At 48.5% G+C, this 26,149-nt stretch overlaps 1 protein-coding gene across 7 annotated transcripts in view; it reads left to right on the forward strand.

Annotated features, from left to right (window-relative positions):
- The first annotated feature begins 306 nt into the window (after positions 1–306).
- GPAT4 (glycerol-3-phosphate acyltransferase 4) overlaps positions 307–26,149 on the forward strand; it is a 31,397-nt gene continuing 5,554 nt past the window's right edge. The window contains exons 1-11 of one of the 7 annotated variants that reach the window (XM_036838691.1): positions 318–403; positions 4,299–4,395; positions 12,044–13,027; positions 20,779–20,848; positions 21,005–21,305; positions 22,077–22,151; positions 22,935–23,024; positions 23,204–23,297; positions 23,974–24,089; positions 25,025–25,080; positions 25,599–25,684. In XM_036838691.1, coding sequence (XP_036694586.1) covers positions 12,863–13,027; positions 20,779–20,848; positions 21,005–21,305; positions 22,077–22,151; positions 22,935–23,024; positions 23,204–23,297; positions 23,974–24,089; positions 25,025–25,080; positions 25,599–25,684 — 1,053 coding nt within the window. In that variant the 5' untranslated portion in view covers positions 318–403; positions 4,299–4,395; positions 12,044–12,862. Of the gene's footprint in view, positions 404–4,298; positions 4,396–12,043; positions 13,028–13,845; positions 13,954–17,516; positions 17,620–19,798; positions 19,859–20,778; positions 20,849–21,004; positions 21,306–22,076; positions 22,152–22,934; positions 23,025–23,203; positions 23,298–23,973; positions 24,090–25,024; positions 25,081–25,598; positions 25,685–26,149 lie in introns of those variants that run through there. The other 6 variants (XM_036838692.1, XM_036838690.1, XM_036838693.1 and 3 more) reach the window with 6 other exon arrangements.

The raw sequence follows: 26,149 nt of genomic DNA on the forward strand, positions 1-26,149 counted from the left end.
CCCCGCCTCCTCGGCCCTCAATTCGGCTCTCCGTCTGCCCGTCTCCCCGGCGCCCCGCCCTTCGGAGCCCCGCCTCCCCATCGCCCCTCCCCTCGGCGCCCCGCCTCCCCGCCTCCCCGGCCCAAGACTTGGCGCCCCGTCTGCTCATCTCCCGGCGCCCCGCCCCCATCTCCCCGCCCCTCGGGGCCCCGCCCAGCCCGGCCGGGCGCGCGCCAGCGCGTGGGTACGGGGCGTGAGGTTAGATGACGGAAGGGTGGGGACTGGACGCGAGGGTCACGTCAAGGCGGCATAGACAAAGGGCGGGCGCGCGCACGTCCTTACGCACGCCTCGGCCGGCGGCGGCGGCGGCGAGGGCGGGACGGACGGTCCACGGAGGGATTTGCCGCCTGGAGCCTCGAGGTAGGTGAGTACGGTCCGGCCGGCCCGTTCCTGAAGGTCACGGGCCTCTGGGGGAGCTGGGGTTTGGGCCGGCGCCCATGAGGGCTACGGTCGGGCGGCCCCGCTCCCTGCGCCCCCCTCCGCCGCCGGCGTTGGGAGGCACCATTGACGCTGCCGGGGGGTTCCCGGCGCCGGAACGTGCCGCCCTCCCTGCGGTGGAGCGGGCCCGCCCGTCCCCGCGGCGCCCTCCAGGCCGCGCCCCCGCGTGTCCTGCCGAATCCCGGCCCCCGCGGCCTGCCCTCCGCGCGGTCGGGAGGGTGAGAGATCGCGGGGAAGCGCCTTCACCGTGACTGCTCAAGTTCTTTGGTGTCCCTGGGATGTACGTTTTCCGCTCCTGTTCTCCAGAGGATCCCCATTTTGCTTTCTTCAGGATTTCTTAACCCTCGATATCCCTTGCCTTTCCGTTTTGATTTCACGCCCTGCGAAGCATCCTCCTACCGGAGGGTCTTGTTTATTTCCTCACTCTTCGGTGTCACAGAGGGCTTTAACTTTCACAGTTAAAAAAAAGTTAGGGAAAATATACCATATGAAACATACTGTAGTTCTGTGGAAGTAAGCTCCATGCTGTACTAGATATCAGTGCCTCACTGCTCAAGGCCTCTGTGCCGCGGACCTTCTCGCTGATAAGTTTCTTGAGATCCGTTGAAGAATTTGCTTTCTGGTTCATTTTTCTTAATTTTGGCTGAAGTTTGAGTACCTCTGTTTAGTTTCATGTCTTGTAGATTCTATCTCAACCCAAGGGAAACGGTATGAAAAGCAATTATCCTTATGCCACAGATGGTAGAAAAGAGTCCTATTAATGCCAGTTCGGTATTATTTTCTCACTTTGACAGTGATTTTTTTTCAACCTTGTATTATGGAGAATTTCAGACATGGAAGAGTAGATAGAATAGTGAACCAGCATGTACCCATCATCCAGCCTCAAGAACTCACCTATGACTGAGCATGTCTAATCCACATCCCCCTTCCGCGCGCCCCCATGTCTCTGGGATAAATCCTTGATGTCAAAAGTAGCTTGAGAGTCAAAATAAAAATCTTACTTTACGACTTTATGGAGTAAAGCCATAACTTACTTTTATTGGGACATAGTCTATTACAAGTCCTTCAAGTCAGAAATGCACAATAGCATTGGAGAAGCACCAGAAAAGGGCATCTAAAATAATTAAGCGGCTGGAGGACAGGTTAAAACAGAAGGTGTGGATGAGAACTTCCAGATCACCTTGTCTTTTTCATTTTTGATGAGCCGTTAAGGCCCAGAGAGGTTCAGTGACTTGTCCAGATCTACAGGGAATGAGAGGTCGAACTGAGGCTGGAAAAGACAGCTCCCAGCTCCGCATCTAGTCTTTCTCCCGTACCATGCTGCTTGCGTTTACGTTGTTTCCTTTGGGAAAGAGAAATGTGTGGGAGGGCTATGACTGAAAACTCTTCCGATGAAGGGCTTGGGTAGGCAAATAGGAACCTTTCCACCAAAATCTGGAATAATGAAACTAGGGGATAGGCCTTAAATTATTTCTTAAGCTAGATTTGGGACAAGTTGAGGAGTTCTCATCATAGCTTTTAGGTAACATGGGAAGATGCTGACCTTAAAAGTGGAATTCCAAACAGAATAAGCACAAGCTTTAAAAGATTTGGATGACATTTCATAGCTACTGAATGAAGAGTGACTAAGGGAAACTGGAATGATTTTTAGGGGGTGTACCCCTGAGGTTATGCTCTTGTGGCCGAGAGAACAGTAGCACCCTGCCATAAAAATATCCTTCCTTGCCGTGAGCAGGTAAGAATCCTGGGCTGGGTGCATCATGGGTTACGCTTTTTTTTTTTAAAAACAAAACCATGGTCTGCATTTCCTAGCACACTTTAGGCAATTAAGTTTCCGTATCTCAAGAAAGACAGCTAAATTCAGTACTTGGACCTCAATTTTTTTTACCCTTAAATGCTGCCCGAGGGATGCTGTGAACAAGGGAATCCTTGTGTGTAGACTTCTTGGAGTTTGCTTGTAAGTTCAGTTTATATGATGTGACATAATTGTTTATAAATTTACTTTCAGGATGGACTTTTCTTCTGTGAGTTTGTGACCTAAATACAGTAGTTGTCATGCACATCCAGTTTATGGAAATGCCGCTCAAATGAACAGCATCAGGGTGTCTTGGTAAATCATCGCCCCTGAAGACATGAGGGGGTGGGGGAATTGTATGTTTTGGAGGAGGGGTTGGTGTGTGTTAGAGAGTATTTGGTCCTGGTTAAGCTTGAGCTGTACTGCAGAATTGTTTCTTCACGTAAAACAACCTCCCTCATCATGGCATGTCATTTACTTCTTACTGTATCATTACGCTCACGGGGAGGACCTGAGCAAATGTCATCAGTTTCCTGTATAATAATGCTTACTCTATAGCATGATGAATGCTTTTTAAGAGCACAGAATTTTAGAGTTAGGAGGAGTGTTGTAAGTGCTTGGAGTTTTTCGTAAGTCCTTAAAGGTACTCTCTCCTTTAAAACACATTGATACGTGCACACGCCACCCAGCCGTACAGGCTGGTTTGCTCTCTCTGGGAGCTCTTTTTATTTTGTCTTCATAATAGTTGTTAGTGTGTTTGCCTTCTATTAAACCGTTAGCTCAAGATCTGCAATTCTAGAATGATGCTTTGTAAAAATTAGGCACGTGATACGCTTTTGTTGACTTTTTGAATTAAAAAAACAGAAACCAAAAAGCTGGTGAGGAAACTTAAATCCACAGAAGGTGAATGACTTATTGAAGGTCACACAGAGCAGAGAGTAACAGAGCTGGGCCTCCAACCTCAGACGACTCCTGAGTCCAGTTCTCAGCCCCTTCCTTTGCACTGTTCTCTTCACACCTCAGAGGAGGAGGGCAGGGAAGATATTATATGTATGTATTTTTTCCCTTACCAGTTGGAGATACAGTATCTCCAGGGTCTGCCTTAAAAGTGTGCGGTCAGTGCTATCCAATAGAAACATAACACAAACCACATGTACAGTTTTTTAAATTTTATAGTAGCCACTTTAAAAAAAGTAAAAAGAAACAGGTGAAGTTTAATAATACATTTTATTTGACCCAGATTATCTAGAATATCACTTCAACGTGTAATCAGTGTACAAATTATTAACGAGATCTTTTACATTCATTTTTTTCACCCTAAATCACTGAAATTCCAGTGTCTGTTTTACATTTACAACACGTTTCAGTTTAGACTGGCCACATCTCCGGTGCTCAAGGGTCAGATGTGGTTAGCGGCTGCTGTGTTGGACGGTGCGGAATCACTGTCAGCTGAGCATAGAGATGAAAGAGCATTTTATGTTCCTGGTAATATACAGGTCTGAGGTTAGAGTTTGTGGTTTTGGTGACTTTTCTTTGCACAATTAGGGTTGTTTCAACCTTGTGGCAAGTTGAACCGAGAAGTCTGATGTTTCACAGATTTTGTGCCTTTGTGATGAAATGCTTTCTCATTGTAAAGAGACTGCTTAGTCATGGGGGGGGGGGAAATGTTTGACTTTTAAAAAATGGCTAGTGATAAAACTCAATAATAAAATAACCTGATAAAAAGTAGGCGAAAGATCTGAGCGCTTCACCAGGGAGGATATACAGCTGGCCAATAAGCACGTGGAAGATGCTTCATATCATTGGTCATGAGGGAAACATTAAAACCGTGAGATACCACCTAACATCCATTAGCATGTCTAAAATTAGAAAGACTGATCATATTGAGTGTTGGTGAAGATGTAGAGCACGTGGAACTTTAAGACACTGCTGGTGAGAATTAATGCAAGATGGTACAACCAGTTCAGAAGCCAGTTTGGCCGTTTCATTAAAAGCTAAACGTACACTTATGTCATTCCACTCCTAGGTATTTACGCAGGAGAAATGAAAGTGTATGTCCATGCAAGGCTTGTAGATAGCGGCTTTATTCGTAACAGTCCCCAACTGGAAGGACCCATCACTAGGTGAGTGAATAAAGAAGCCGTGGCCTGTTCTACCAAGGGAAACAGCTCGGCAGTGGGGAATGAACTGTTGACACGGGCAGCAGCATGAATGATTCTCAGAGTGATTATGCTAAGTAAAATAAACCAGACACAAATTTTTGAAAAAAGAAGGCCAGGAAGTTGCTTCCAGTTACATATACAATACTCAGATGTCAAAGCACTGATTTTGAAGTGGAGCTCTGAGAGCGGTGTTCAGGTTGGGTAACGAAACCTCTTGGCTCTTATAGCCCCAGCAAATGAAATTGTCCTTTCTTAAAATGATGGCCCCAGAATGTCAGTGTATCCTGTATCTTTGTCCTTTTTTTCTTTTCCAGCTTTGCAGGTTATGTTGCTTTGGGTTGAACTTGGTACCACGTTTCTTGTTACCCAGGTCCAGCTGACATGAGGCCTTTCTAGGGAAGGAGAAAGTACTTAGGGTCAGAATGACCTTAGTTAAGACCAAGACCCTGAAACTGACCATGTTCCTGTCTTCTTCCTAGTGAGTTGAGTCATCCTTGAGCCTGACATATCCTGGCTTTGTCTTGGACCATCTGTTTTATCCAGGATTGCTGTCGGCTGTAAGCATGTCCCTGGTTTTTCAGCAGTTCAGGTTCACTTCACCTAGCAGCTCTGTGCTGTCCCAACTCCTTGGAAGCATTTTTACACCTTTCCTCCTAAGCAGCAGCGTCCTATTCAGGCATATTTCTTATACTCCACTACTCTGACATGCTTGACATCAAATTCCCCCCCAGCGTGCATTTCCTCTGTGTACGTGCATTTATTTACCATCACATCAGAATGGGGGCATTTGCTGGGTCTGTGACCTGACAGAGTAAACTAGGAAAAATGGATGGCTTTCCTCTCAAGTGTAACCTGCCCCAAAGCAAAGGAGAGGCCAGCCTGGGGAGCAGAAAGACCACAAGACGGGGGGTTGGGGGGCAGATGTAAGTTCTAGTCCTGCCTCTGTTACTGGCCAATTTTGTAGCTTGTCTTGTCACTCAACTCTTCCAAGCCTCAATAATTTAAGCCATTAGAGGAGCTTGCATTAGAATTCTCAGTGATTCACTAATTAAGTTGTGGTTTGCGCCAGCCACCTTAGGGATTGTAAACACCTTTAGGCAGGAGTGGTGTTGAAAGATTTCTTGTCAGTGTAATGTCATGACTTCTTGGGAAATACGTTCCAGTGCCTCCTTCTCCTTCATAATAACAGGAACTTAGTGTAGCAGTAATAACAGTTAATGTATTTTGAACATTTACCTTGTTCTAGGCAATGTGAAATGTGAACAGTCTTTTTAGAAGATGTTGAGCAGAAGTTTAAAGAGATTAAGTAATTCACGCAAAGTCACACTCACACTACCAGTTAAGTGATCGAGTGAGGATTCAAACCCTGATGTGTTTGTTTTGATTCTTGAATCATGAGTCTGTTACCTATTCAAAAAGATAAACACAGTTTTAAAAGTACCAAAAAGATAGAGTGATGCCTTCCTTCCGTTCCTAGAGGCAGCTGCCATTGCCAGTCTCCTGTGTCTCTTCCCAGAGATGTGTGTCTTTGCAGGTACACATGCACACTGTATGTATTTGTCCTTTTCCTCCCTCCCTCACAGTTGGTATTTGCGGTGGACCTTGTTGTTCTGCATCTCACTGGGAGGTTGTTTCTTCTCGGTGCATATGTAGATGTCTCACTCTCTTTTTTTTTAACGGATGACTAGTATTCCACTATATCCTTGACTGTCGGACAGTGATGTTTCTCTTGATGTTACAGACAGTACTGGAGTCAGTAACCTTGCACACACCTCCTTTTGCACGGGGTTTCTCAGCCTCCGCACCGTTGCCGTTTGGGGCTGGACACCTCCTTGTGGTGGCAGGGGCGGCCTGGGCTGTGTAGGACGTTTAGCAACATCCCTGTCCGCAGTCAGCGCTGGATGCCAGGAGCCCCCCATCGCAAGTTAGGACAATCACAGATGTCTGCAGACATTACCAGGTGTTCCCCAGGGGGCTACAGTCAATCGCCCCTGGTTGAGAGCTACTGTTGCAGTTTATCTTTAGCATAAGTTTTTAGAAGTAGAGTTGCTGGATCTAAGGTTATATGTATTTCAAGTTCTGACGGTGATTGCCGAATTGTTCTGCATAGAGGTTGTACTGTTGTACGCTCCAGTCAGCAGTATTTGAGGGTATTTTCTCATTTTCACCAGTAGGGTGGGTTATAAGAAACTTTTTTTGCCCCTCACTGTACTTATAATTCACATTTCTTGGCTTTACAGCTGACCTTTGTATGAGCACTTAGTGCTTGCTAGGCACCACGGAGTAGTTTTTGGTTTGTGGGTTTTGTGACATACTTTGAAATGCCTTCCTCTGTATCTAGCCCTCTTAAAAAGTGGGGTACTTAGAACTGCAGACAGTGCTCTGGGTGTCTTCTGATCGGAATGAAGTGATAATATGTGCCATGTATTGAGATCTAATATATATAACAGACATTGTGCTTAGTGTGCTTTAAAAATGCATTATCCCTGTGTAGCCTAAGCACTTATTTTTAATAAAATGGCATATCTTCTCCTTTTTGAGTTCATATGTGGCGTGTCTCTGGACATATTCTGGTAGTAGGTATGGTCCCCTGAAGTGTAGGATGTGTCACAGAGTCATGGAGAGCTAGCAGAAAAGAAGTTTCTATAGCTGCAAATCATAATAGTCCCTGCCTTGTGATCGAGTCAGAACTGGTTTAGAAGCCCTGATTTAAATTTGTAAGTTCCCTCCTTTATTTTCTCTTCCAGGACTCTTATATTCTGTTTTTGTTTTTTTTTTTAGTTGAGGTGTAGTTGATGTACAATATTATGTAAGTTACAGGTGTACAAAATAGTGATTCACAATTTTTAAAGGTTATACTCCATTTATAGTTACTGTAGAATATTGACTGTATCCTCAGTGTTGTACCGTATACCCTTGTAGCTTATTTTATATCTAATAGTTTGTACCTCTTAGTTCCCCACCCCTATATTACCCCTTCACCCTCCTCACCGATAACCACTAGTTTTCCCTCTATATCTGTGAGTCTGCTTCTTTTTTGTTATATTCACTAGTTTGTTGTATTTTTTAGATTCCACATGTAAGTGGTAGCCATACAGCATTTGTCTTTCTCTGTCTGACTTATGTCAGTTAGCATAATGCCCTCCAAGTTCATCCATGTTGCTACCAATGGCAAAATTTCATTCTTTTTTATGGCTGAATAGTATTCCATTGTATATATGTACCACATCTTCTTTGTCCATTTATCTCTTGATGGACACTTAGGTTGCTTCTGTATCTTGGCTATTGTAAATAATACTTCAGTGAACATTGGGGTGCATGGATCTTTTCGAATTAATGTTTTTGTTTTCTTTGGATAAATGCCCAGGAGTGGGATTGCTGGATCATATGGTAGCTCTGTTTTTAGTTTTCTGAGAAACCTCCATACTGTTTTCTGTCATGGCTGCACCAATTTACACTCCCACCAACAGTGCAGGAGGGTTCCTCTTTCTCCACCCAGGACTCTCTTCTTGTTGGCAGTCATCGAAGTGGGAAGTGATGACTGTGTATGTGCCTGTTTGCTGAGTACTTGTCTCTAGGCACTGAATGCCTAATGCCTAACATGGTGTGTGGCACATAGTATGTGCCCTGATGTCGTCACCCTGAGAACTGAGAAGCCCTGGAAAGTGGGCCATTTGGGGGCCCAGATTTGCCATTCAGTGGGTTGAAGAGTTTCATTAGCTTAGTGGTGGACTGTCACATTCCTAGGATGAGGCCATCTTCCCTCCTAAAAGGCTCAGAACTAGTTGGGTCTTCTGTTTTTCTCTGGACCATGTGGACTGTTGGGGGAACATTGGTTCAAGCAACTCTCAGTGGATTTGGCTGAAAGGTGTGGAATGGAAGAGAAGGGGTAACTAGTGCTTTAAGCTGATAGCTTCCCCTGCCTCCTACCAAGGAGTCGTGGTTATACTTGAGGCAAAGTGATAGCCTCTCTTACAAAAGCATTTATCTAGAAATTGTGGTGTGATGGAGTTCTCATGTGAGCAGTTTCCCGATATTTCCAGAGACTAAAGTCTGTGTTAAGGGGCCTTAAGACGCCAGCACCTCTGGCTGTGATGGCTGGTTCGCTAGTCCGGCAAGACGTTTGGAGGCCTGTTTGATAACCACAGCTTGCTGGCCTCGTCTTTGCCTCTACGAATTCTCGGGAGGATTGTTAAATTTGGCCACAGAACTCGTTTGGCTAGTTGCTGTTGTGAGTTCTGGAGTCTCTGGGGGTGCGGGGAGTGGAGGGCAACAAGGGGGAGGGCACTGCCTCGGAGGGGAGGAAAGAGCAGCCGGGACAGAGGTGTGCACACTGTTGCTGTAAAGGGTCAGATGGTAAGTAGTTGAGGTTTTGCTGGCCGTGGTCTCTGTCACATGTTATTCTTTTTTTTTTTTTTTTTTACAACTCTTTAAAGATGTAAACACTGTTCCTAGGACACAAGCCTTGTAAAAACTGGCCCAGGTTTGTCCTGTGGGCCTGGTGTGTCCACCTCTGAACTAGGTGACGAAATTATTGCTAACTGTGTTGACTTTGATGTTTTGGGGACACGAACCCAGAATAATCTTGGGAATTCTCAGTTGATTGTGATCCAGAGGAAAGAGATCTAAGCTCTGGCTTGGGACGTCAAAGTGACCCCGGTGTTGGTCACCTTAGGTTCATGGAACTCAAGGTAACCTTGGCTAATGTGACAGCAGCTGTGCAGTGGGACAGGGATGGGAGAGTGGGACGGAGGTGTGGCCCTGGGATTAGGCTGGAATTGGACAGGTTTAAGGAATACAGTGACTCAGCGAATTGACTTAAGTCTCAGAAATACATCTAATTTCCTGAACCTCCGTTGGGCTGTCATTAGAAATCTGGCATGTACTGTCGGCTTGGCCAGTTTATAAAAATGAACGAGCAGGTTTGTACCTTGGATTCTGAGAACACCAAATTCCGATGCATGAATCCAGGTTTGTCTTGTGGTTTTTCTCTGATGGCAAGAAGTTCTTTCGAGCAGGCCTGGCGTGAAGGAAGTGTTAATGTAGCTCAAGGTAGTTTGAGAGCTAGGAGGGCCTGGTGGTTAAAGAGCGGGGCTGTGAGATAGGCGCACTTGTCCAAATTCCTCCTGTGCCATTTATAGCTGTGTGACTCCGGGTGACTTTGTCCTCTAAGCCTCCGCTCCCTCACCTCTCATAGCACTGATGGTAACTCCCCTGGGGGGTGGTTGTGAGCCTTCACTGAGGATGGCGTGTGCACAGTGCTTGCTGTATTAGCTCAGCGTCTGTGCTGTGAGTGGTCAGTAAACGTTAGCAATGATAATGGTCACGTGAAAGTGGAAGAAGTGGAGGATCCCTGCCACTGAAACGTTGTCTTTTTAATTTAATTGCTAGGTGTGTGGGATGTAATGGGAGCCGTTAGGAGTCAGAGAACGAGATCCGTCTCCCTCGCTTAGTTTCCTAACTGGTAAAATGGAAAGAATACATACTGACAGGTTGTGAGATAACAGAAAGGGCTTTGAATTCTAAACAGCACTGGACAGAACTCAAGGTGAAGTCAGTCACCTGTTCATTTGTTCCATTTCTTGAACTTCTAAGAGTATTGGAACCGAGCCAGAAGGTGATTGGCGTGAGGCCAAAATGTTTGCCAGAAAGACATGATAGGATGCTCCCAAGTTCAGAACTTGGAGTGGTAACTTGTGGTTAAGAAAGAGTAATATAAAACTGAAATAGTGAAATTTTAAAAAATAAGTGGCTGTATTAAGTAAAAGAAGCCAAGACGGCTACATACTCTATGATTCCAACCATATGACATTCTGGGAAAAGCCAAACTATGGAGACAGTGAAAAGACCGGTGATTACCAGGGGTTGGGGGTAGGGAGGGATGAATAATCTGAGCACAGAGGATTTTTAGAGCAGTGAAAATATTCTGTGTGGTACCTTAGTGGTGGATACATGTCATTATACATTTGTCAAAACCCATAGAATGTACACCACCAAGCGTGATCCCCAATGTAAATAGTCTTAAAGAAAAAAAGAAAAAAAAAAAAGAGTGGCCAGGGTGGCCAGAAAGGCTGGAGGAGTTAATCTATGTAGAAAATGTGACAATATCTTGTAATATTAAAACTGTATTTCCTAAGTCAGAAGCGAAAGACAAATACTGTGTATTCTCCCATAAATGTGGAATCCAGAAAATATGAACTTGTAGAAACAGAGGAAAGAATGGTGGTTACCCGGGATCAAGGGGTAGGAGAAGTTGGGAAATGTTGGGCAAAGGGTAGAAACTTCCAGTTATAAAATGAATAAGTCCTGGGGATCTAATGCGCAGTGTGGTGATTATAGTTAACAGTACTGTATTAGATACTTGAAAGTTCCTGAGAGGGTAGATCTTAAATGTTCCCACCACACACACACAAAAGGTAAATATTTGGCTAATACTCTGTGGATGTCATGTTGCGATATGCAGGTGTGCAATATGTAGGTGTATCAGTCATGCTTTGTACTGTGCAGACTTGCTCAGTGTTATCTGTCAGTTAAATGTCAGTAAATCGGGGGGGGGGGAATAAATAAAAACAAGAGTTATTATTTTTTTAAAACCTAGATTTCCTTTTCCCCTGCAATTCCATTTCTAGGAATTGATCCTGCAAATATGTTTGCATGTGCATTTTGTATGCTGAATCATGTAGGCACATTCATTACATTATTTGTAACAAAAAAAGGGTAGGAACATTGGTGTCCAACCTCAGGAAAGCAGTTAACCAAATCAGGGAACATTCTTACGGTTGAGAACTATGCACCTGCAAAGAGTAAGGGAGCTCCGTGTGCACTGCGGGAACACTCTCCCAAGACATGTTAAGCTACAAAACAAAACAAAAAGCGGTGTTCGTAGTGTGCCGTCATTACTGTTGCCTGGGTGCGAGGTGGGCCGGAGTGGTTTCCTCGTGTGCGCGTAGAACGTCTCAGGAAGAACACGAAGCTGATGATGCGGTTGCATCTGTGGACAAGAACTCGGCAGTGGGGGACAGGTGGGAGGCACGTGTCCTCCGCCGAGTGTGCCCTCCTTGTCTTTTGAGATGCGGCTTATGTCCGTGTATTTTCTTTTTCTTCTGTTTGAAGTCTAAGGTATTGATTTTTTTTTCTTTAATTGAAGTATAGTTGATGTACAACGTTGGGTTAGTTTCTGCTGTGCAGCCGAGTGACTCAGTTATACATACACATTCTTTTTCGTATTCTTTTCCACCATGGTTTATCCCAGGACATTGAATATAGTTCCCTGTGCTCTACAGCAGGACCTTGTAGTCCGTCCAGTCTATACGTAATAGTTTGCCTCTACTAACCCCAAATATGCATACATTATCTATTAGAAAAGTTTGAGCGGCCACAGGTCATCGTTTCATCGGGGTTGAAAACTGTGTGAAACATCTGTGGTTCTCCTCCGCACGCGCGTCTGCCGCCTGCGGCTCTGCGCGGTCCCTTTGACCTTGGCGTTGTGAGAGCGGCACAGGCTCTAGGCTGACCCTAAAACGCACCGGGCCCCACCCCAGAGCATCTTGATGTCTCTCCCCTTGCTTTGTGTTTGTGTGACAGATGGTGTTTCTGTCTCCACCTCCAGCTTCGGCAGCATGTGAGCAGCTTCTTGCCAAGAACCCGGGTCACCGCTGAGAAGGGGGCCTTAGGGAGAAAAGTATCCAGAGGAAACCAGCGCCAGACGCGTCTGGAATTCCACGCACCGCAGGCAGCATGAGGTGTGCTGTGCCAGCACCTGCGGCCTCCCGGCGCGGCCTCTAGCTCTCCAGAGAGGAGGGTCCTGGGAGCAGTGCGCCCGGAGCCTCTCCAGAGCAAGCACGGGGCCGGGTGTGAACGCTCTACGATGGACGCAATTTTCAGCTTATGAAGGAATTTTAAGGAAAACAGTTATTTAATTTCCACATATTCACGTTCGCTAGCCTTCTGTGGGAAGTGCCAGCAGTCACCCTCCTCCACTGGAGTTATCAGGAATTTTCTGGCACCAAGTTGAACTCTTCTTGGTACTTCTGGCAATGACACATCCTCAGGAGAGATTTATCTGCTAAATGCTCTTGGACAGGAGAAAAAGTAAAACTTCTGGAAGCAGCGCGAGAGTAGCAGAGCCCAGATCGCGCCCTCGCCGCTCACTCGCCCAGACACTCTGCCTGGCCTCGGATGCTGGCACTGAAGACTGACCCTGCCCCGTCCACCCCTGCAGCCCGTCTCTTCTGGGGAGGGCTGGCCGCCTCGGGGGCCCCCTTCTGCTCTCATCCTACTCCCAGGCTCTCTGTTCCGGCCGTCGAGTGACGTGAACTTGGGAATGGAGTTGGTGCCCCTCCCCAGGCCGGTGCTGTCGGAGAGGACCATCTGAGGCCGAGCTTTGTTCGTGGGGGGGAGGGCGCTGGCCTGGCCTGCATCCTCCACCATGTTCCTGTTGCTGCCTTTCGACAGCCTGATTGTCAGCCTCCTGGGCATCTCCCTGACCGTCCTCTTCACCCTCCTCCTGGTTTTCATCATCGTCCCCGCCGTTTTCGGGGTCTCCTTTGGCATCCGAAAGCTCTACATGAAAACTTTGTTAAAGATCTTTGCGGTGAGTGTGCTGTTTACAAACGGTTGCTTCACAGAGGAGGGAGGAAGTGCCATTAGCAAAAAGAGTTGTTCTTGTCTGGTTAATTGTGAACTCGCTGCTGGATGTGGAGAAAGTTGGGAGAATGGGAAGGAAGTGGCACTTTGAGTAGAAAGAATAACTAAACGTGAGCTTGTGAAAGCCTTCAGCAGTCTTCCTTTTGAGCTAAGGGACTTGTGTGTTTGGTCTGTCTGAGCAAAGGCACCTATTCCATGACGCCACACCTTGCCTGTTTATTTCAAACGGAGGGACTTAGAATTAAAGAAAAAATCACTGCCGGACAGTGATGTAACAGATACTGCAACTCAAAGCTGCTGCTGGCATATTCCCTGACTGATAAGTATGGGAGAGTCTTTTCTCTCTTTCAAATGTTTATCTTAAATACGTTCTTGCACTTCAGACAAAAAGAAGTAACAGAAAAGGGCATTTGATGAATTTTTCTATTTTCTGAAAGATAGAGGAGGAGAAGAGTATATTTCTTAACATATGTCAGAACTTAAGTCGTTATACCGCTGAACAGAACTGGTCACAGTGGGAAGGAAATGAGTGAGAAGTGATATTTCCTGGAAGTTGATCTCTGCCACAAGCCTTTTAACTATCTCTTCAGAGATGTGGTGATTTATTAGCAGGATCTGTTTTCAGTAGTCACCAGATCTTCAGGTTCATCTTTTCCACGGCTGAGACCATAATAGGAAACACAACGCAGTTATATTTGTTCAGATAGTATCTTATGGTTCAGAATAGTCTCACTCGTTTTCCTTTGGTTCCCTGTAATTCTGCAGTGGCCCAGGGTATCTATCAGTGATAGATTTAACCAGTGAAGAAATAGTGACTCTGGAAGATGAAGTGAGCTGTATGAAATGCTACATTACAGCAGGAAATATTTTTAGGTATATTACTGAATCTTGAGTTTTGGTATTTTATATAAGAATATGACTTTTTTTCACATTAAAAAAATTGAGGTGAAATTGACAGAACATAAAGGTAACCATTTAAAGGGAACAGTTTGCCGGGTTTGCGGTAGTTGCAGTATTGCATGGTCACCACCTCTGTGTAGCTCCACCACTCTCTCACCTCTCTGGAAGGAGGCCCCATACTCATTAAGCACTTGCCCTCCTTTTTTCCCTCCCCTGGCTCTGACAACCGTGAATCTGTGTTCTGTCTCTGGCTTGACCTATTCTGGATATTTCATTTTCATGGAATTATATAAAGTGTGCTCTTTTGTGACTGGCTCCTTTCATGTAGCATAACTTTGTAACATGTTTCAGTACTTTGGTTTTTATGGCCGAGTAATATTCCACTGTGTGTCTGTACCATAATCCGCTTATCCATTCATCCATTGATGGGCCATTTTCACCTTCCGGCTGCTGTCCGTAATGCTGCTGTGGTGCGCTTGTACTTAAGTACTTGCGTTCAACCGTAAGATTTCTGAGCCCTACCTATGGTCTCTGGGGTTGTCTTGCTACTCAGAGAGTGCTCTGAGACCAGCAGCTGAGTGTCACCCAAGACTGGTTAGAAATGCAGGTCACAGGCCCCCTCCAGACCCACTGAATTAGGATCAGCATTCCAGCGAGCCCCAGGTGCACAGTAAAGTTTGGGAAGTAGTAATCTCGTCAGTCTTTAGTGTTTGTTTTAATTAATCAGGAAATGTAATTTTCTTAAACTTCAGTCCCTGAAAATCTTCAGTAGAACCCAGGGTTCCTGTGAACCACGTAACTACCCATGCCCGTTTGCCACTGAAAAACGTACATCAGTATAGAGTGAGTAGAACAGCTGATAAACTTCTAGGAGACAACAGTGAGTGACGTCTAGCTTTTATTCAAGTTTATAAGCAAGTGATTAATTCATAGACCTATGGAAGTACTTATTCTTAAAACATAAAAATAGGAGTAATCAGACCAGAGTTCTTTGGTAGTAGCTAAATTTTTAAAATTTGGATCACTTTGGGTGGAACAAAAGACCTAGAATCCATATGCATTCCATTTTGAAAATGTCCCCTCAAATTAGTATTTTAAAGTTCATAGCCAAGTAAATCCTTATTACTATTGACTGTGTTTTTCAGATGTACATTCTTGTGGCTTTTAATGTCGATTATAATTATATATTTTTGGGCCAATCCATGGGACAGGTAATCTTTTTTTTTTCCTTTTTAATTAATTAATTTATTTATTTTTGGCTGCGTTTGTTGCTGAGCGTGGGCTCCCTCCAGCTGCGGTGAGCGGGGGCTACTCTTTGCTGCAGTGCACGGGCTTCCCATTGCAGTGGCTTCCCCCGTGGTGGAGCACGGGCTGTAGGCGTGTGGGCCTCAGCAGTTGTGGCTCGCGGGCTCCAGAGTGCAGGCTCAGCAGACGTGGCGTATGGGCTTAGCCGCTTGGCAGCATGTGGGATCTTCCCGGACCAGGGCTCAAACCCGTGTCCCCTGCATTGGCAGGCGGATTCTTAACCACTGCGCCACCAGGGAGGCCCTTAGTTGCCGCAGAGCAACTAAGCCCGTGCGCCACAATTACTGAGCATGCGCTCTAGAGCCCGCGAGCCGCAACTACTGAGCCCGTGTGCCACAATTACTGAAGCCCGCACGCCTAGAGCTCCGCAACAAGAGAAGCCACCGCAATGAGAAGCCCACACACCGCAACGAAGAGTAGCCCCCGCTCGCCACAACCCGAGAAAAGCCTGCGCGCAGCAACGAAGACCCAACACAGCCAAAAATAAAAAATAAATTTTAAAAAATAAAATAAAATAAAATACACCTATACTTGTGGGTGCTTTTTAATAAAGACGAGACCTTTATTTTGCCTTTTTTATCCTCGTCATCCCTTCCTAAACTGGGGTACTATATGTAATTTTGCAGTTGGAAGGAAGCTCAGAGATCATCTTAATTCCGTGGGTCTCTTCCTAACTACACATCTGAATCACCTGGGGAGTGTTTAAAAAATACTTGTTTGGGAGCACTAGAATCTCCCCAGAAATTCTGATTTAATTGGTTTGGGTGAGCATTTTTAAAAAGCTCCCCAAGTGATTCTAACATCTACCATCAAAAGGTGGAGTCTGATTGCCCTCCTCTTGAGCTGGGGATCTGCCTTGGTGACTCGTTTCTAACATATAGAATGTGGTGGCCATGACGCTGTGTGACGTGTGAGGTTAGGTTAGAAGTGACAGTATAACTTCCGTCTGCCTCTGGATACTTGCCCCTGGAGCCCGGCTGCCACTTTGTGAGGAAGCCTAGGCCCCGCATAGGTGTTCCAGCTCCCAGTCCCAGGGGAGCTGTGACAACCAGCATCAGCTGACACGCAGCCGATGCCGGACCCTGTGCAGTTTGCAGATTCATGAGCAGAATAAATGGTGGTGGTATTTTAAGCCAGTATTATGGGCTGGTTTGTTACACAGCAGTAGATGACCAGACAAATAATGTAATAGTAAAGAATTTTAAACATTCATTCATGTCTCACAGCTGACAACACCTTAAAAATTTTTTTGTTACCTTTCAGTCTTGGCAATATTTTATGGCTGTGTTAATGGCATGTACATTTAATTTTATGTCTACATTTTCTTTTGGGATCTTATAAGCCGGTTTTACAGTTTAGTAGATAATCTTCATAAAGATGATTCAAGCTGGATGTCTGGTAGTCCATGCAGTACACATACCTTGCTTTGGGGGGACCTGGGTCGGCGCAGCTTGACAAATGGTTTCCCACGATCAGCTCATCTCCCCATATAAAGGAACCTTGGGGTACCTGCCAAGGGGGGATGTGTGCGTGGGCGGGTCCTCCAGGTCTTTCCTCCTGGAAGACAGCTCAGTGCAGGTCCTTTTAATGCTGAGTTGCGGGAGACGGTCGTGTGCGGAGGGCAGCGTGTTACTTAAAGTACTTTAGTTATCTTAGTGTTTGTGCTTCAGATGTACCCTCTGTACAGCGATGATGGTATTGTTTCAGGTAGAATTCCTAGGAGTGGACTTCCAACTGAGTTGAGAATGATTTGGAAAAGGAGAGAAGAAAGCCTGGGTATAAAGGAGAAAGATGAAAGAATAAAAAAACAACGACTTGAGTTTTCTTGCCTGATGTGAAGGGGGTTGATCAGGTCAGGTCAGAGAAGATGGGCCAGCTGTAATAAGTGACGTTAAGCTCCACAGTGGAATGGGTTGGAAACCAGTGATGGTTGTGAGGAGGTTGAAGAGACTGAACAGGTCGCAGGATCGTGGTGGGATAGGCGTGACTTTTTTGAGGGTTCTTTACCAAGTTTAAAACTTGACCGAAGTCCTCAGACCCTGCAATCTACATCATCCTCCAGGGAGTGGGAGCAGTAATGCTTCCTTCAAATGGGTGCGGTCCGTGCCCCCGCCCCCTGTCCCAGCATCACCGGGAGTAGCTTAAAGGCCGAACTGAAGGAGAAGAGAGTGGGATTATGGCGGGGAGGGTGCTAGGAAGTGGTTTTAGGTTCAGGTCTGTCTTTCATACGGAGACCTTGATGAAGAGAAATATTGGGAGCTGGTGAATTAAATGCAGCCCTTATCGACTGCCTGCGAAGTGCAGGGCGCTTGGTCAGATTCTGCTGGACCGCAGGTATGGGTGGGTTCTGGCTCCTGCCCCTCGAGGCAGTTATAGTTTAGTAGGAAAGACAGATATCTGCATACAGAACTAATTCAGAATGTGACGCCAGTTAAAATACACAGGCGGAGACGAACTGAGACTGCAGGAATTGGGTAGGTAGCATTTCATGTAAGATGTGGCCTTTGAACTGGATCTTAAAAGGGAGAAAGCATTCTAGAAGTGCAGTGGGTAGAGGCGAGAAAGTGCAGTCTGGTTTAGAGACAGTACCTAGTTCAGAAGAGAAGAGCCTTTGGGTGCCTGGAGGGGATGAGGTGGCCTATAAATCCAGCTGTTGCATGGTGAGACGGGAGCGCGTGTCCAGATGGCTCGGAGCGAGGAAGGCGGGGGAGAGAGCTGTAGGTAGGAGAAGCAGCGGGTGGACAAAGGGGTGGCCTGACACTGGCATCCAGGGAGGACCCTTCTCGGGCGGGGAAGCTTGGGGACCGTGGGAGGAGGGCCGGGCGGAGGGGAGCACGTTGGGGTCGGGTGTGTGCGGCTGCCTCTCACTCTCAGGCCGGGTGTGAGGATGGGGGGACTTGCACGCGGTCATGACCAGCAGGTGATTGGAAACGTGAGGTTGACGCCGCTGTGCAGTCAGGATTGTTGATTTGACAGTAGCTACTGAGAGATTCCCGCTGAAGCAGGGAGAGATGTCGTCGCTGCCTGGGCAGCGGACGGTGACGGGTGCTGGGAGCCTGGCCTCTGGGGTCTGGTTCTTTGGGTGTCTCTGGTGTGCGAAGCGCGGTGGAGGCTGGCTGAGAAGAGGGGCGGGTCTCCGCTGAGATGAGTGCTGCAGAGACTGTCAGGCCTTCCCCGTGTGCTCGGTCCCTAGGTCCCTAACCCGCAGTGCTCAACAGAGTGAGCAAGCAGCAAAGATGCACCGTGGCGCCGCCCACACCTCGCGGGGCTGGGCCTGCGTTGTTCACCTGTGAGGGCTGTGTTGGGTTTACTGTTAGCTCGAGTGCGGCATTATCCTTGCCCCTAACAGTCTGTGTCTGGGAGATGCTGAAAAGGGAATAATTAAGTAATCTGGTCCTGAACATCCCGGATCAAGGGAAGGGAGGGGGCTTGTGGGGAAATGACCTCTGAACCTGGAGCTCTCGCTTTTATTCTGGGCGTCTGGACGCGGTGCTCCTTGAAGTGAAGCCGGAGAAGCCAGGTGCGTAGCTCTCAGTGCCGCTGGCTCCGTCGCCCTCCCGTGAGTCACCGCACCAAGTCACGGCAGCAAGGCGAAGCAGCCCGTCGCGAGCGCTGGCTCCTGGTGGCCCCGCCCGGCGCTCTTCCCCTGCTCTGCTGACCTTGGGCAGTTCTCTCCTCAACGCAGAGACATTTTGTGATGTGCCTGAAGTTTGGAAAAGTAAAGCTAAAGTACAAAGCGGGAGGGCAGGAGGATGTGTATGACAGAGCTAGGGGACTGGAATCTCATGAAACCAGCACCTTTCCAGTTAAAACAGAAACCACAGCCTTCCTGCACATTCTGTCGTGAGGCAGTCCTCACAGACGGTCAGTCCTAGTGCTCCAGCGGCCTGAGGGCAGGTGCTCCCTGCCCGTTAAAATTGGATCCAAGTATCAGAAGTGTCAGTACAGAGCCAAGCTTCTCTGGCTCTGTGCTTTGCAGCTCCAGTGCAGAGTCCTGGCCAGAACGGACAACCCTCAGGTCTGGTGTGCCAGGCTTGTTGTAAGCTCTCTCGCCCCTTAGCCACCTCTTCCCTCGATGGCATTCCCAGAAGGAATTCATCTTCCTCCATTGTAGGAGCTAGGTTTGCATTTTCTTCTGGAAGGAAATCACCTGTGCCGGAAGCCATCAAGGGTTAACTACCTGAAACGGGCTGTGTGAGTTTTCCTGCCGTAGCCCTTTAACTTGGTGACTCTGTAAGCTCTGTTTTCTCTAGACAGTGGTGTTTGAAGAAATTTCCGGATGAGGTCAGATGGCTGATTAAGCTCGTGTCCTGCTTCTGGCTCTGCTGCCTTGCTAACACTTCAGGCTCTGCCAGCAGAATCTCACCAGAGGCTGTGTGCCGTGTGGATCCTGCTGCGTCATGGAATGACGGGGTTCTTTTCTACCTTGCAGAACTGTGGAAACAGAAGTTTGAAAACACACCTTTTAAAATGTCCGTTCTGCTTCCTTGACTCACTGCGGTCATAACTTTGTGTTCTGCGGTACCACATTGCAGGAGGGCGGACGGGAGCTCGTGTGTTCGCCTCTCAGCATGTGAGAGCAGGAGGGACCCAGCCTCTGGCTCTCTTAAGACAGCCGAAAGGATCTTAATGAAGGAAGGGAGGATCTAGGAAGAGCCTCACTTTCCTGGAGCCCATATTATTTCAGTGGTACTGAGGACAATTCGGGGGGTTTGCCGTTTCCCGAGTTCTGTCACATATGGTCTCATTGGATCCTCGTGAAGTAGGACGTTGAAGGACCATCGTCCTGTTTTGTGGATAGAGAAGACCAGCATCCAGAGTGTTGCAATGAGTTGCTTAAGAGACACAGCATAACTGTCAAACTTGGGATTTGAACCTAGTTTTGTTTTTGTTTTTGTTTTTTTATCTCCAAATACTGTTTTTTTAACACCTTTTTTTTTTTTTAAACACTAAGCTACTCTCAGGCTTTCTGTGTCAAGTTTGTGGGGTCTCCTGTTAGAGGTTACTCAGAGGGTGAATGGGCAGTCCAGACATATATATTATTTAAATCCTTTATCGACTCGAAAACTAAAGTTGTTGCTTTCTTGGAATAATTTGGGAGGCGGGCAGCACCAGGTGGCGGGCAGAAGCTTAAAACGTGCTTGGTTTTGCTGTTGGTGAAGCGCTGCTGTTTGGCAGAAACGAAGGAACCCCTGAGGTCCGTGGACTGTTGGCTCCTTAAGGACCCAGGAGGCCATGAGAGGCGAGGCCCGAGCAGCTCAGCCCAGCCCTAGTTCCCAGCTCGTGCCCGCCGGGGACGTGGCTTTCGGTCCAGGTTATCTGGGACTGGTGTGCTCTAGGAGGAGAGGGCTCCGAGTTTCCCTTCAGAACCAGTGCACTCTCGGCCGCAGTCCGCTCTCGGGGGACCAGGCTTGAGGCTGGCACGGAACGGAAGTGGAGGTGCCCCCGAGCGAGAAGGGGGCTCATCGCGGTGTGTGGCTCTTCCCTCCGCAGTGGGCGACCTTGAGGATGGAGCGAGGAGCCAAGGAGAAGAACCACCAGCTCTACAAGCCCTACACCAACGGTAAGACGGGGTCTCCGTCCCCCTCCCCAGCGGCCCCCCCGGAACTACGTGCCTGCGTGCTTTCGCCCCGCCCCCCACTCCCCACTGGTGAGCACCCCGAGCATTCCCAGCGTGCTTTCTCCCAGCGGGCCGCTTGACCGGGCTGTTCTCTTGCAGGAATCATTGCAAAAGATCCCACGTCACTAGAAGAAGAGATCAAAGAAATTCGCCGGAGTGGTAGCAGTAAGGCTCTGGACAACACTCTCGAGTTTGAGCTCTCTGACATTTTCTACTTCTGCCGGAAAGGGGTGGAGACCATTATGGACGATGAGGTGACAAAGAGGTTCTCGGCAGAGGAGTTGGAGTCCTGGAACTTGCTGAGCAGGACCAATTATAACTTCCAGTACATCAGCCTTCGGCTCACGGTGCTCTGGGGCTTAGGAGTGCTGATTCGGTACTGCTTCCTCCTGCCCCTCAGGTGAGGCAGGGCCTAGCCCGACGCCTGGTCTGCCCGCCCATGCCCCCGGCCCCTCCGCTTCGCTCTCCCGCTTTAGAGAGGAGGACAGTACCGTTCTGTCCCCGGCCAGGCCATCTGGCTCTCGGAAGGCTGCACCGGGGCTTGTCCTTTAAGGGCCCTCGGATTGTCTGCGTATCAGACGTAGCTGGGTTTCTCAAAGACCAATTGCTTGTCTGGACTGACTAAACACAGGGACGGGGAACACGATGTTCTTCTGGCCACCCCTCCCCGGGCCTGGCTGATGCTGTTCCTGCAGCTTCCTCTCCAGGACAGAGGCAGTATTGATCTCCCAGTGTTTCTGTACCACGTGCTATTCTGAGTATGTCTTGCCGGCTGCTGGTACCTTCGGGCCCTACTTCCTATTGCTTCACAGCGAAGCTGGGCTTCTGCCAGGGTTTTAAGCCAAAGGGAAGGGTAAGACCACAGGGCAGCAGGTGCCTGAGGGCGGCACAGCCATCAGTAGACCGTCCCATCCTTCTGGCTGCTGCCACTGCCCGTGGAGAAGGTGTCGGCTGAACGCCAAATCCATGGTGTCCTGCCACTCTGGAAGCAGAACGCCCTCTGGTTCTGATAGGCCTGGCCGCGTTTCTAGGGACCCGGACTCCTGTCTGGGTCCAGGTGATCAGATCTTGCGGGGAGTTTTCGTGATGCCCACTTCCATTTTCACACGTCCAGTTCTGTACTCGGGGCACAGATTTGTCTGCTGTGTTGTAACTTGTCTTCTCGTTACAGGATAGCTCTTGCTTTCACGGGGATTAGCCTCCTGGTGGTGGGCACAACGGTGGTGGGATACCTGCCAAACGGGAGGTGAGCAGAGCGCGGGCATCCGAGTCTACAGGTACTGGGGGACGGCTCCCATCTTGAAGGCCAGGCCACTTCTTTGGGCGTAACCCAAACCACAGACTCTTAGAGGGAGAAAGTAACCCAGCGACAGCAATGACATAGGCAGGAAAGTTTTTTTCCAACTGATCTTGATCTGTGACTGTGTTCTTTTTGCCCTCCAGCCCTCACACTCTTCCCATTTTAAAGGCAAAAGGGAGAAACCACAAGCCCGTAGTGTCCAGGGCTAGCAGGTTTTATAGCATGTTGTTGAGTTTTGAGCATTCTACTGTGTTGATGAATTGGTAAGAGGATAAGACGTGTAGGTAGGGCCTTTTTGTTTATTTGCTTTTTTTTTTTTTTTAGTAAGAGAAATTGGCTCCTTCTGGGAAGTTATGGGGCTGGCAAACCTCTCTTTTGCCCGGCTGGTGGGGAGGTTTGACTCTCTGGCCTTTGCCCTGCCTCTGGGTGTTGACCAGCAAGAAGGAAAGGAATCTAGGAGACTCAGGTGTGCTGGAAATTCTAGGGCTGTGCGTTGTAAGCCCATTACCTTAGGTGAATTTGAGTAGCCCTCATCATTTCTTTCTTTCTTTATCTGTAGACAGAAAGATGCTAATACAGAGCTTTACCATAAACACTAATATTTATAAAAATACTTGGCAGTCATAAAGGCCATAGGCAGTGATGGTTAGATGGTTGGACTCAGCACCTTTTCCTGTCTTCCTATATGTATGAAAAATAAAAACAGAAATCTCTGTCCTGTTGTCGCAGGTTTAAGGAGTTCCTGAGTAAGCACGTTCACCTAATGTGCTATCGCATCTGCGTACGAGCCCTGACGGCCATCATTACCTACCACGACAGGTGAGGGGGCTCGGGATGGGACAGAGGGGTGGCGCTGGCGGAACACGAGGGGCTGGCAGCCGGCCCGCGGGCCCTCAGAGCGTCGTTAGAGCCATTAGGAAGCTGCCGAGGCCAGGCGTGAGTTCCAGATGAATTGTTTCACACTGATTTTTGTTGCTTTGCCTACAATTTAAACGCAGGAAGAACCGGCCTAGAAATGGCGGCATCTGCGTGGCCAATCATACATCTCCCATTGACGTCATCATTTTGGCCAGTGACGGCTATTACGCCATGGTAAGGCTTTAGGCTGGTCAGGGCTGGGAGCTCTTTCTTAAGGGTGTGAACAGGTAAGCACGTTTTTATACACGGGCCTGACCTAGGTTGTTGCCTTTGTTACTGTGGCCTTGGGGACTCCTTGGGACCTGGATGTTGTGAGCAGAGTGAGCGGCGTGGGCAGGGGTGAAGGTGGGGAGGGGTGAAGGTGGGGGGGCGAAGGTGGGGAGGGGTGAAGGTGGGGAGGGGTGAAGGTGGGGAGGGGTGAAGGTGGGGAGGGGTGAAGGTGGGGGGGTGAAGGTGGGGGGGTGAAGGTGGGAGGAGTGAAGGTGGGGGGGTGAAGGTGGGGAGGGGTGAAGGTGGGGAGGGGTGAAAGTGGGGAGGGAGGATTTGAAGGCACTGGGCTCGGGGGCTTTGGATAATCTGCCCAGGGAGGGCGTTTGGACACAGGTGTGCTCCGCTTCACGGTTTGTTTTAGGGTTTTCAGCTGTGTTTTTATTAATAGTTACACATCTCTGGTATCACTGATTAGAAGGAGAATTTAAATTCAGAGAGTCTAATGGTGGTTTCTGAACAGTGAGAGCCTGTGGTTACTGATAAAGCGTTACGGGGTGAGAGGTTGGGGTCCGTGTCTCGGGGGACCTGGGGGCTTGCGTGAGGACGGCTTCGCTGCCCTTGCTCCTTTGTCTGAGAGCAGGTGGGGCAGGTGCACGGCGGCCTCATGGGCGTCATCCAGAGAGCCATGGTGAAGGCCTGCCCCCATGTCTGGTTCGAGCGCTCGGAAGTGAAGGATCGCCACCTGGTGGCTAAAAGGTAAACAAGTGACACGCAGTCTGCGCTTAGGGGAAGCTGTGCCTCTACAGCCTTCTCCACTGAGCCCCAGCTGCTTTCATAGTAGTTTTTTTTTTGAAACATGGAGTATAAAAAGTATCAAAACCCTAGTGTTATTACTAACCCAAGGTAGTAATGTTTGTAACCTTTTTTATTCCTTGTACCCATTGTAATGAACACTATATGAACTTTTAATGCGATTTGATTTTTCTTTTTTAATATTTATTTGGTAGTGCCGGGTCTTAGTTGCGGCTTCCCGGCTCCTTAGTTGCAGCACGTGGGCTCCTTAGTTGCGGCAGGCGGGCTCCTTAGTTGTGGCATGCAAACTTCGTTGCGGCATGCATGTGGGATCTAGGAAAATCTCAAAATGAATTCATTGTCACAAATGAAAACACACTTAAAGCAACAGAAGAGAGTGCAGCTAAAAAAAAAAAAGTAAACGTGCAAGTGATGGCGAGAGCTTTGCCGTAAATTGAGAGGAAGCAAGCCTCAGCCGAGACCCGCTCCCCGGGAATGGTGGGTCGTCCCTGAATTCCCTGCGCTGCGTCTCGGGGGCTGCGGGTCCCACCCAGCATGGCTGTAGGAAGTCGGGGGTGAGCGTTTCTCGAGGCTGCTCTTTGCCGGCCTCTGTGGAGGGTGAGCCCTTTAGACAGTCCTAGGTCTGAGCCACGGCCCCTGTGCACAGACTCACGTACTTCATTGAACAGCTGTGCACATTAAGTAGTAATCATCCGGTGTTCCCTGTCCTTGGGAGTTTTGTCTATTAGCCCGTGGGTTTATAAAAGAGAGGGTCGTATTTGCTAACCCGCTTTTATACCACATCCAGCGTCACGTCTAGACAGGGTATTGATAGATGCATTTGGATGATGACGGACATGAGGCTGTCTGACCCTTCGTTTTATTTTCCTCTTGTAAAGGCTGACTGAGCACGTGCAGGATAAAAGCAAGCTGCCCATCCTCATCTTCCCGGAGGGTAAGCGTCTGTGTGGGGAGGCCGTGCAGGAGGGTGAGTCCAGTGTCGTGTTGGAGCCCAGGCCCTCACCCGTGTTGGGGGTACCTGTCTTCACTGAGTAACATGGGGGCCCTTTAGATTGGTCGTGGGACTGAAGACTCAGAGGATTCAGAATATGGACTCAGAGTGCTGTCGTGTGGCCTTCCCCGCCGCGGGAGCCCCTTCTGTAGTGTTGCTGATGGGCTCCTCGAGCTTCTTGCGGAGTCCTCCCTGGGCCCTCCCGAGTCGGCCGGGGCCTCTGGCCTCTCATCTGGGCTGCCGTGGGAACCAGGGAAGACGGTCCTATAAGAAGAGAAGAGGAAGCAGCGCAGTAGTCTGTTCATGTTTTCAGTGTGCGTTCAGGAGCTGGGGAGATGACGGGTTTATCCTCTTTGAAGAGCCATTAGAGTGATTTTTATTATTATGTTTAATCCTTGAACTCCTAATCTCTGGGGTAAAGGACCGAAGGAAACAGCATTTTACTCTCTCCTGCATTTCAGGAACCTGCATCAACAATACATCTGTGATGATGTTCAAAAAGGGAAGTTTTGAAATTGGAGCCACAGTTTACCCCGTCGCGATCAAGGTACGAGCCCTCTGAGGCCATGTGATCGCCGCGGCCGCCGTGACGCGCAGGGGGGAGCTGGGCCCCCTCTCCATGGAGCAGCCCACACTGCGGAGCCCTGAGCTTGGTGCATCTCCCCCACGGGTTCCTCTTTCTTCCTAAGCCCCGCGGGTATGCAAGGCAGTCCACCTGAGGGGCTTCCTGCGGGCACGGGGCTGCCCAGCTGGGTCTGTGCCTTTGGTCGGTCAGAGGTGAGGGTGGGTAGGTGCAGATGTGTCCTTGCTGCTGGAGGAAGAGACAGCCCTGCTGCTGTGGCTCCCGTGGCTCAACGTGGCATCTGACAGACCGAAGGCTACTCTTGAAAGTAAAGGGGCCTTAAACGAACCTGTTAGTCTGCCCCGCCTTTTAGGAACTTGAACCTCTGAGAGTCCAAACTCGCGTAGGAAGTTGGATCGCACTCAGCCAGTTTCCCTTTTTCCTCCTCCT

Source organism: Balaenoptera musculus, chromosome 21, assembly GCF_009873245.2.
Source record: "Balaenoptera musculus isolate JJ_BM4_2016_0621 chromosome 21, mBalMus1.pri.v3, whole genome shotgun sequence".
In the NCBI taxonomy this organism is placed as follows: domain Eukaryota; kingdom Metazoa; phylum Chordata; class Mammalia; order Artiodactyla; family Balaenopteridae; genus Balaenoptera; species Balaenoptera musculus.